Raw genomic sequence first — 12,116 nt, forward strand, 5'->3', positions numbered from 1 at the left:
CAGCACCCTCAGTGCAGTAACACAGGGGTGTCATAGTGACCCCCCAGTATAGACTCCATACCCTGGGACTGACTACTGTCTCCCAGAGCATGTAAAGTCACCATTGACTTTACTAGTCTCAAATTCTGAACAGAACCAGTACAAACCATCATATTGTAGACGTACTGGCCGGGGCAATTTGATTGCCCCGGGGTCTGTTAGTCGCGGGGGCACGTCTCCATCCCCCCTGATCGAGTTTTGGCTGGTGGCAGTGGATACTACTTTTTATATTCAACCGCGAATATATCCCTATGGGATTTCCCATTGTTCGAGGCTACCAACTTTAATTATTTAATTCCTATAACCTCGAACGTACCGGCGGTTTATTTAATATTAATTCTCTGGTTGGTATTTTTTGCCAGAACTCGGTTCTAAAATGGCGTTTGTGTTCGCTTCTGTGACTCCAACCCAAGTTGAGCCCTTTGTTCCACTATTTTGGCGGGCTTCTCCACAGAAGCCCTCCGAAGTGGTGCCACTCTGTCTGGGGTACTTAGGAGGGGTGGAGGGGGATTTAGGCACCCTGGACTGAGTTGCCTGAGCAACTCAAGTCGCACTCCCTCCTGATTGGCCCAAGTGGTGAGCCGGCCGGTTTACCACTTAGCATGTTTGAGTGATAGCTAGGCTGAGTGAATGGGGGTTTTCTGCATAAAAGCAGGGCTTTGGGGACTGGAACTTCAGAGGTCGCCACAGGACCTAAGAATCCGATGAGCGAGAAGCTGAGCCGACCTGCTACGACGACACCACCGGTGAAGCCCTGCTGAACCGTCTCACCACTTTTCCTAACGAAAGAGGAGATCTCCAGCCCGGAGAGTCTTCTTCCTTCGACTGGTGGGGATAACCAGTCTGCTTCCTTTTTTGCTTCCTGGAGCATCTCGTGGCCGCCTTGCCTGTGCCAAGCACCCCGGCAACCGGGATACCACGTTTTACCACTACCGCGAATCAAAGGGTAGTACCTTTAACCGGAAAACTCCGCAGCTGGTTTCTTCCCTGGCAGTGCAACGACCTTCATCTTTCCCCCACGTCGAGATCTTCTCTTCCTCTGGACGACGCCGCGACTTGCACCCGCTGCCAGGAACAACTGCCCCCGCTGGAGGATCCTTTCCACATAAGGTACCGTGTGCCGCCTGGCTTCCCTCGCAACCTACTGTACGGGGTAGATTTAGCCCCCGGCTTTCGACCCTGGGTTAGCCTGGGACACCCTGGCTAAACTTTTCTGAGCCTAACTAAAACCTTTCTGAACTCCCTGCAAGACTTTTTAAGCCTGTTGTCATTGTGTGATTCTGGGTGCATTTGTGCCCTGCTCTCTCCAAGAGTGGGCCCGGCCTATGGACTTTGGCTCACAAGTAACTTTTGACTTTCCTGCCTTGCTTAAGAGTTCCTAAGTATTAGTGTGGTGTATTTTCCTACATTCTGCCCTTTTCCCTCCCTTGTTCGTTAACTTATTGGAGTGCCATCTATAGTTAAGCGCTCACCTCTGTCTGGAAATAAGTGGTGTTAACTAAGACTTGTCTGATAAGGAATAAGGAGTGTATATATAATAATAGTGACTGTGTTTAGAGTGGATTACAATAATAGTGCTAGAGTGTTTCAATAAGTGTGTGTTTAAATAAATAATTATATACCTTGATACCAAAGCTCTGGTCAGTGTTTGCTTGTGCTATTGTATCTGAGTGCCTATTGTGTATACTTTGCATACTAACTCTTCTTGAGGGAAGTCTGACTGCTCAGCCACAGCTATCAGGTAAATCTGGGTGGTACAGACTGCTACCAAGTGGGTTTACTGCCAACACCTGTAGTCCTAAATCTTTTGCAGTGGTCCCCAAGGGAACTGCACAGGTTTCTGCCTAACACAACCCCATCTACGTAGTTACTCTAAAGTAAAGATCTTTCAATACTATCGAAGGCAACTGCAAAGTCGATAAACGCCAAACAAAGGGGTGGTCGCTTAGTCAGTGCCCTTTTTTCCAAGTAATTCAATATGTGCCCACACATTTGACAAAACAGGACTGATTTATGTCAAACCGCTTAGTTTTAATGACCCAATCCCCCAGATTTCCCAAAATCAATGATGCAAACAGCTTTCCTGGAGCATCTAAAAGCACTATCTCTCTAAAGTTTGGGGGGTAAGGTGGAGGGGGTTATTGTCGCTGTTTTTAATGATTGGAATAATCACGGCAGCTTTTCCAAAAGGTATCGCACTTTCAGGTGTTTCCAAATGGCCACCGGATTTTTGGAGGCTATGGCCCTCATCAATATATAGGATTTATGCCCTCTCAATCAATTCCTGAATGAAAGCTTTAGTTTCTTACCCTCTTTCCTACATTTGCTATTATTCAATGTTGTACTCTCTCTCAGGGCAGCTCCAAGTTCTCTCTTTTTTGTTTGAATCAAGGGGTCAAAGACGTGTTTATGCTTGTACATTGGCTTTAACTCATTAGTCCCTTTCTTAGCGAAGCATTTCAGGACTAATATATCCTTCCACGCTAGCCATAAGGGGTTAAGACCTTCTTCTCAGCCAATTTGTCAAAGTATGTCTATACTTGTCAACTACCTCCACCGTCCAATTAATCCCGTTTCTACCACCCATCTTTGGCATGTATACATTACCACAATGTTTAATATTTGGGAGGTTCCATTTGATTGTCATTATTTTGTGATCACTATTAAGGGAGGGTGCTACCTGTAATTCCACTACATAAACATAAGTAGTACTGGATACAAATACATAGTCAAATTTACAGTTTGCCGCATTAAGGTTTATAACCTCAATATGAAAATATGAACATTGTAGGCGTTGGACAGTCACAATACCTGTTATAACCATTGCCGACAACTGAAACCTAGAATAATCTTTAAACAGATTGGCCACTTTGAGATCTGATTGACATTACATCTCACTAAAAATAACATAGTCCAAAATAGCCTGCTGCTTCATTCTAGACCATGTCGATTTAGCAAGAATGTCCCCAGGAATCACTCCATTCAACAGACAACACTAGACTGCACCAAATCCTCCAAGCCCTGTCCCCTTCTACGCAAATTACCAAGGGTTGTAGCTTGCTGTGGGAATTGAACATCCAGTTTACTGCAAGTAATATTTAGGTCACCACAAATGATTACTGGCATTAATAAAAGATTGCTAGGACATCTATTAATGCAGTCACACCATCAATGAAGGAGTCATCCGATATGCCTACCGTGTACAAATATAGATTTAACAGGACAAATTAGCCCAGGCTCGGGTACACCATAGGGTCCCAATAAATGTGTACAGCCTGAATAAATTCATTCAGAGTTTTCCAGTCCTGTATCTGGAATGCATTCCCCATTTTGGCTATCATGAGGCCCGATTTTGGTCTACCATTCGCTCCCTTATAGCCGGATTCAATAGAGTACTATAACCCTCCATAACTGGTAGGTCTCTTAGCCAAGTTTCTTGGAACATGAAAATGTCACTAGAGACAAGGGACTCCTCTCAAGGTTTATACAAATGGGCAAACCCTCAAGAGCTCATCTGAAACCACGGGACATTTGGACCTTATCTATTTCATTTTTTCTTTTTCCACCAGCTAGAGCACCGGCCAGCCATGACCAATTGTCCTCGCCTCTGACCAATTCCCTTGGGCTGGGGGCACTTTGCACTTTACTGTTTCCACAATTAACTAATGAGCATGTAATTTTCATTGGGCCAAACTGACTAAATTTTGCATTCATTTGCATACACAGGTATGCGTTGGGTTAAACCTTTTATAAAAGTGTCTCTTGAAACTTCATTTACGTCAAAACCTCTAGGTAAAAGCATTGTTGCATTTTCTAAAACCAAAGATCTAATTAAAAGCAACGGTATATGTAAAAAGACTATCTAAATGGTTGTCATCACAGAATTCTATCTGGGTAATGTGTTTCGACTGGATCAGGCAAACAGCTGGTATAGAATCAAAAATTCACACCACATTTGTTCTGTTCAAAATTAACACAGACTTGCATGCTGGTAATTGTTCCAAAAGTAAACACTTATCCTGATGATGGTTGATGGATTGAATGGATGCATTGGGGCGTGTATATAAAGTCTCATTTGCATTACTATGATTGAAGCATTTCCTTCTTTATTCTAATGTATATAAGGGGGAAGTCTTATTTTTTTTGCTTATTTTTTAACTTGGAGTCTTCTATAATGATTCTCTGCGACTCATTACGTTCCTCTATGACCATGGGCGATCTTGTCGGAACTTTGGATCCGTGGATCGGATAGGTCATTAATTCTTGTCGCCGGCACCTCAATTCCCAAATGATCATCCCCTAGATTTCGTTTATCCAGTATTTTTATTTCCCTCAAAGTTCTGACCGTTTTTCCAAAACAGGAGATGTCAAATCTCTTAAGAATTTCCACAAGCCTTTGTTAATGCCTTTAGCTGCTGCTTTCTCGTTTTTTGATTATTTAATTGCTTAAGCCTTTTCCCTTTTTCCCCTTCCTCTTGGTTTTGCTTGACTTTGGAATAACGGGTACACAGATTGCAGCCGGGTGGCCCCTCTAACACACTTGAAGTCACACTAGGGTATGGGCAGGCCTGGTCTTCCAATTCATCCCTCCTTATTGGAGACCCATTACCTTCCAAGTTCCGATCCAAGCTTATCATCTGCATGTCTTCTACCTCGTTATCCTGAATGTTTTCTTGGTTTAGTTCATGGGAAGAAAAAAAAGACTCCTTCCTTCACCCAAGGGCGACTAGGCACGTCTAGATTAATAGTGCGAATACCAGCCTGTGTTCGGCCTTGGTCCAAACTGAAAAGCCTATTCTCGTTGCTTACCAAAGCAGTTTGCGTCTGTATACCAGTAATAAAGCCCTCAATATATGGGATTTTAGTATTAAAGCTAGATAAAAGTGCAATTTTAACATGTAGCTTGTCATTCAACAAATCATATAATTTCATAAGCAGTGTTATTGCTAGATTATCAGGAGGTGAGGCTGGTACTAAAGCCCCTTAATTGCAAGCCTTTGGGCACACGTCTTCATATAGATGGACAAGACTCTGTAGAGGACGATACGTCTATGGTATCCTCTGCTATAGACTCTGGATATAAAACAGGCGCAAGAGCTGTACCATAACAAACCATTACACCTTTCACAGTCCGCCAGTGAAAGGCATACATTAATAGCCTTCTTTCATTGACATTAAAATTTCGCTCTTCGCGTCTTACTAGAGTTCACCTACTACGTCCCCCCCCTTTCCAGGTCTCCACTCAGTGGCTTGGACGAGTCTGCAGATTTGCTCAGCTAATCAATAGGGGAAGGACCCCCCCCTCCTCTCTGAGAAATTACAGGAATATCATTTAATACAAGGGGTTTGTCTGAGACTGGGCCATTGCCATTGTTGGAAAGAGGAAGATTTGCAGTTTTGGTGAAATATGCTGTGATTTATGTGGCCGGATTTTTCAAAACCGGGGCTTTGTCCAAGGGAATCCGTTTTAAGGACAACTGCATTCCTGTAACAAAGGAAGGTAACGAGCCGTCTTGGAGACACGGCATAACCGAATAATCTCTCAGAGTAGCTATCCCTAGTAAACTACCCCAAGACATCAGGCCAGTTACAAGTTGTACATTTTCAGGAATCACCTTGTTGAAAATACCTGCTTTGCTCCTTAAAGTCGGGGCCATTGATCAGCGTTCTTACTCTTGAGCACTTTGCACTCAGGCAGTAAGAAAAGAAAAAAAAAAGAGAAAAGCGCTTAGGAGCCTCCACTCACCCCCTCTTTTGCAGATGTTTTCTGCCTTGCTGGATCCTTGTTCTTTATGCTACATGCCGGTCTCTGAACCGGCTCTTAGCTTTCACCACAGCTAGCGTCGATAAGAGTCCAAGGTTGATGATTATAATGAATTCCTCACCGAAAGTGACTCCGGCGAGGGACGGACATGCGACTGTACTTGCAGCCGTACTTCCACGACGGCGCTCCACGCCCCGGAAGGCAGGTTCCACCTCTTAAAGTACCAAGCTTCTTTTTTGCTGGCACAAAATTCAAACACCTTTGGCCGTGCAAATATTGACACTGACTGCCGTACAACTGTACTTGCAGCTGTACTTCTGCCATTGTACATTTCAAATGTATGGCACTGTGGGAGTAAAAGGTGAAGACGTTCACTGAAACATTGAAGCCAACCATCATCTTATTTTTACCACCATGTTAATGCAAAATATACTTACTATAGATGACTGGACAACCTGAAAAATATCTGAGGAACAAATTAACATCCAAGGCAGCACTGGAAAGAATCAATTTCAGAGTAGAATGCTTTTGCAGTATATCTCTCAACTTTGTTAACAAGAAGTCACTGAAACGATCTCTCTCATGGACTTCATCCTATTACATTGAAAGAAAGAGAGAAAGACGAAAACAATGAGAACAAAATATACATTAAGTGTTTGTTTCATAGGATAAGAGCCTGATTCTAGGGCGTTTTTCAGTGACATTGAAAAGTATAAATGAAAGTGCTCAAAAAGGACAAAACCCCCCCACAATTTTCCCCTCTCCTCCACCACCATCTTTCAATAGGACCATTTTTTATTTTTTACAAATTATTTGTTGTCATAGGACTAGACACTTAAAAAGTTGGTATCAAAATGTAGCTATCCGTTTTAGTGTCTGCTCTCAGGGATTCCGTAGGCCACTCGACTAATATTGCCTTGGATACAGAGGTGCTCACCCTATGTCATCATGAATTTGGTGGCTCATACATGGGTGCCTGTTTATTTTGTGATGTAGTAGCAAGCAGGGCCTTTGCATTCGAAGAGATTATCTCTTTGCTGGAGGTCTTGCTGGGGGGGAGACCATGAGAAGGGTGGGATGGCTTACATTTGTCACCCACTACTACATTATTTGCGCCAAAGGTCATAAAACATTGAAAAGGATTTTCCAGTGAGGGGGTAGGATCCCTATTGATTAACATATTCGATACCGCATTGGTCATTCTAGTGCAGGGCTCTCACATCAACATGCTTTGGTGCTGCTATAACAGGATCATTTCTAGAGTGTGAGGGTAGTTGCACAAAAGATTGATAGTAGAAAAGAAAACCACAGTCCATCCAGTGTTCCTAGTCCTCAACTATATTGACACTACACTCTGGATTATTTTTTCATTTGTTTACAATGAGACTACTTACATATGTGAATTATTTTGATAATTTTAAGAGCAGCAATTATGGAAAACAGAACATATGGCTGGATATGCAATTAATGAAATCACCTTTTACTAATCTAAAAATGCAATTATCACTCTCATTCAAACAAAATTAGTTGATCATAGTAATCTTTTCATTACGTACTGCATGTATTCATTTACACCAGGAAAAGGTGAGATCAAACTCAAATTCAGTGGCTTGTTAGAGAATCACACATTCCCTCAAATGACAGCAGGCTCTTGCATTGTGTAATTAGGAGGAGAATGTTGAATGGTAATGAGATGTACGTTGCATGTATCTCCAGTGAAATAGGTGAAGTTGGACAATTTAGTCAAAATGCCCACAAACAGAGTCAAAAGGGCTAATTACAAGTTTGCCGGTCTGGTAATAAAGTGCTGTTAACACTGTATACTGGCACTATTACTGGACCGGCATATCATGAGTGGCACAGACCCTTCGCCGGAATGACTGGCACCAGTAACACCACACACGGTACTACCAGCGCCGGCCACTCAGGCAACGATTCCAGCGGCACTGCCGGTAACACCTGCAGGTATCACCCGCATATTTATTTACTGTGTATTCATAATGCGCCTATACACCAAGGTTTTTGAAGGCGAAACAAGACATGATGGGTGGGGAGAACAGAGATGGAAAAAAACAAAAATCCTCCTACTAGGGCTTGTGTCATTCAGATTGTGCAATTGCAGTAACATGAAGTGCAATGGAGAGGGGAAGTTCCGGACAGGGCGAAAGGGCCCATCGGTTATACGAGTGCCAGGGGGAGGCCAGGTGGACAAGTGCCAAGTGAATGCAGAGAGTGTAGGGGAGAAGGTCCACATGCTAAGTGCGAGGGATGGGGTTGGAGGGGTGCAGACCAGCCAGGCTAGTACTGGCGGAGGGAGCCGGGCAGGCAAGTGCAGGTTTAGTGAGGTGGCGAGGTCTAGGGAGACAAAGTGCAGGGGTAGACTGGTCAAGGAAGACCTTGTGTCCTGTAAGAATTTGAAAGAACCAGGCAGCCAGTCAAAAGAGGTAGAGGGGGACATTAGCAGGGGAGAGGGAAAGAGGAAGAAAACAGGAGGGTCTTGAGAAGCTTCCGGAACTTAAGGAGACCCAGCTCAAGTCTGAGTGGGACAGGGAGGCCATTCCAGAGGGAGGCACCTGAGGAGAAGAGAGATCTACCCCCCCCCACTCTCTGCTTGGAAAAGCGTCTGATCTGCAGAGAGTTGGAGCTAGGAGACCGAAGGGGTCTAGCCCCTAGGCATTAGGGAGAGACAGTTCGATGTAGCGGGGTCCCAGGCCCCAGAAAGCCTTGTGGATTATGCAGAGGGTCTTGAACTTGATCCTCGCAGCAACCGGGAGCCAGTGAAGAGGGATGGAGTGATGCGATCCCTGGGCTTGAGGCCAAGAATAAGTCTCGCAGTCCTATTCTGGATTAGTTGAAGGGGCGAAGGTGGGAGTTAGGCAGATTGAGTAACATGCTGTTACAGTAGTCCAGCCTGGAAAGGACTAGAGCTCTGGAGGCATTGAGTTTCTGGGGGAATCTGAGGAAAGGGAGAATGCATCTGAAGAGGTGCAGCTGAAAGTAGGGCTTCTTGGCAAGGTCTGTGATGTAAGGAGAGAAGAGAGAGGAGTCAAAGATGACACCAATGTTTTTTGGCTCACGGAGGGAGTGGGGGGGCCCATGGATGGCGGCCAGAGTGTAGGAGGGAATGAGGGAGCCAGGGTCCCAATGAAAAGGATCTCAGTCTTAATGGCATTAAGGCAATGATCATTAGCAGTGCACCATGCCTGAACAGCAGACAGACAGTCAGGAATGAGAGGTGGAGGACAGCTTGAAGAAGAGCTGCGTGTTGTCTGCATAACACTGGAAGTTAGGAGAGAAGGCAGCGATCAAATGGGCTAGAGGGACTAGATTGCTGTTGAAAAGCCAAGGCGAAAAACAATAAAACCCAGAGGTACACCACTTGTAGAGAGTGAGATAGAGGTGAGAAAAGGGCCCAGATGAACCTGGCAAGGTCGTTCAGAGAGGAAGGAGGTCAACCAGTCCAGAGCCAGGTCCGTAATGCCAAGGGTACCACAGAGCCAATTTATAAAGGGTGACATGATTGACTGTATCCAAGGCAGAGGAAAGGCCAAGAAGGATGAGAACAGAAGGAGAGTTGGAATCGAAATTAGAGAAGCCAGACTGATGGTCGTGTAGACAACCAACAGATTCAGTGTGGTGAAAAAGTTGGGAGATGGTCAGCTTCTCCAGGAGTTTGTCCAGGAAGGGGGTAATGGAGATAGGGCCAGAGGAGTTGGCAGAAGGCTTTTGAGGAGAGGGTGCACAAGGTCTTGTTGACCAACAAACGCACCGAAGCGTACACACACTGGACTGGATGTTAGCCCAAAACTTAGCACTAAGCCCCGCATTGAAGTGAATTTAAGGGAAACCAGAGATATTGTTCCTCAGGACTTTTCTAAGGCTCTTGTGTCAAATTTGGGCTCTATTGCCCTGTTTAATGATCCCTCTGACTTAGCACTTCATCTGGTCAAAGCTTCCATTGATGCCCGCGCTCCAGAAAATAAGATGAAAAAAAAAACAGAAACCCTTAAGAAATCCTGGTTTGATGATACCATTATTGGACTGAGAAAAGTCAAAAGAGCCTCAGAACGCGAATGGCGAAAAAATCCTGCTCCAGTACCCTGGGCACTTATAAAAAGGCAGCCCATAACTACAAAAATCTATTCTTGAAGCAAAGGCTACGAATTTCAATTCCTGTGTCGAGAAAGCCAAATCATCATCTAGCGAATTATTCTGAATTCTTAAGGAATTTGAATGTAAGGACGCCATCTTTCCCTCTATTCTCAAAAACTCTAGTTGGTGTCAATAAGTTCAAGAGGAATTCCTTGATAAAACTGCCCGCCAGAGAGCTAAAATAGTTTCCCAATTGGCCCACATCGCCCATAAGGATATTTCTAGATCCTCCTCAAAACACTTCACCTGATGTTGCACCTAATTTTGATTTTCACCAGTGTACTGAAGAAGTGCTGGATATTATTTTAAATCTGAAGCCTAACACGCGTATCAGTGATCCATGTCCTACAACCCTCCTTAAGGGTCCTCTTGACGTTCTCACCCCCTGGGTCACCAAACTGGTCAACACCTCCTTCAAGGAGGGTACTGTTCCTGCAGTTTTGAAAAAGGCTTGTATTACCACACTGTTCAAGAAGACCACAGTAGGTCCAGCTGTGGTATGGTACTACCGGCCCATAACTAATGTTCAATTTTTGTTAAAGATCATCGATAGAGTGGCCTACTTGCAATTGCAAAGTTTTATAGAGGCTAATGAGATACTGGCCTCACGACAGTCTGGCTTTAGAGCGCAACATGGCACTGAAACAGCACTGTTGGACCGTAAGTCCAATATCTCCAACATTGTTGAAAAGGGCCACCCAGCACTTCTAAGCCTGCTCGACCTCTCTGCTGCGTTTAATCTTGTTGATTAACGCCTCCTCAGGGAGAGGAGGGTCAGCATTGCTAACTGCTCAGAGAGCTGCTTCATGGATCGCCTCCTTCTTGGGTCCAAGGTCATCCAGGGTTGCTGTGGGTAAGGTTGAAGCCCTGCCTGTTAGTCAAACGTGCGTAGTGCCACCGGGCTCCTGACTGGCTGTTTTAATGAGGATGCTAGGACAATTGACCACATCTATAGCAAAATTCAATCCTGGATGGCTCCTAATGCCCTAGCATTGAATAACAATAAAACTGTGCTGCTTGTAATTGCCTCTGGCCCTCGTCTGAAGTCCATCGACCCCAGCTATTCTCAGTTCACCCTTAGGGGAGAGGTGATTCCGTTGAGTCCCAAGGTCAAAACACTGGGCGTCTTCTTTGACTCTGAAATGTCCATGAAACCACATGTTTCTAACATTCGCTCTTCCTGTGTTTATGTCATTAGGCTCCGCCATCACATTCGACCTTTCCTTACGTTAAAAAACAGATACGTCCTGGCTACTGTTTTGATCAATTCTCAATTGGACTACTGTAATAGCATGCTTGCTGGCACTACTCAAGCTAACCTCGCCAGTCTGCAATCCTCTCAAAATCGGGCTGTTTACGGATTGGCCAGAACGGATCACACAAGAATTAAACACAAGATTCTTGCTTTGACCTTCAAATGTTTGAATTCTGCTCCCGCCAAATAACTTAGGGATAGGATTTCTTTTCAACACTCATCTAGAGTACTTTGCTCTAACACAAAGGTCCTATACCAACCCCGGTTTAAAGTGAAGAAATTCAGGGGTGCATGTTTTGAAATCCAGGCACCCCTGGAGTGGAATGGTATTCCCATTCCACTTAGATCATCCACTTCTCTGGTTAAATTCAAGAAGGATGTGACAACCTTATTGCTCAACTCTCCTTGCTGATCTCTGGCTTCTCTTCGCTTGTCTTGTTTATCTGTGTACTCTGAGTCCTACGGGCGTGTGGCGCTTTATACAAATTTAAAATAAATTAATAAGAATGGGACAATTCCTTTGTAAATTTCCCCAGGACCATACTATTTTGATGGCATACTGTAAAATCAAAACCGTTAATTTTGTCGACTACAAAGTCCAATAATTGCCAAATTACTGGGATGAAGAAGAGGGATACAGAGGCCCGAGAGTGCAAAGTGCAGCCTGTCAGTGGTAATTCGACACACCTGAGGGAGACTGGGAGGCATAAAAGGCCCCCTCCGGTGCAGGCCAAGGAGGAGAGCAGTAGTAGACGGTGGAGTAGTTGTAATACCTCCATGTGGCAGCAGAAACAGAGCAGAGACCCTGGGACCATCATAGTGCATCAAGTGGATGCCGGTCTCTAGAAGGTTTTTGCTGTTCCAAACCATGAATGCAGAGGTAGCACAGTGGGAAGCGTTGAAATT

At 44.6% G+C, this 12,116-nt stretch overlaps 1 protein-coding gene across 4 annotated transcripts in view; it reads right to left on the reverse strand.

The window, feature by feature from the left end:
• Window positions 1-12,116, reverse strand: part of YTHDC2 (YTH N6-methyladenosine RNA binding protein C2) — a 2,707,399-nt gene that overhangs the window by 1,867,969 nt on the left and 827,314 nt on the right. For all 4 annotated transcript variants that reach the window (XM_069625524.1, XM_069625523.1, XM_069625522.1 and 1 more), the window contains exon 8: window positions 6,241-6,397. In XM_069625524.1, the coding sequence (XP_069481625.1) occupies window positions 6,241-6,397 (157 nt within the window). The remainder of the gene's footprint in view (window positions 1-6,240; window positions 6,398-12,116) is intronic.

This window comes from Ambystoma mexicanum, chromosome 6p (genome assembly GCF_040938575.1).
Source record: "Ambystoma mexicanum isolate Mex_15411 chromosome 6p, UKY_AmexF1_1, whole genome shotgun sequence".
NCBI lineage: Eukaryota > Metazoa > Chordata > Amphibia > Caudata > Ambystomatidae > Ambystoma > Ambystoma mexicanum.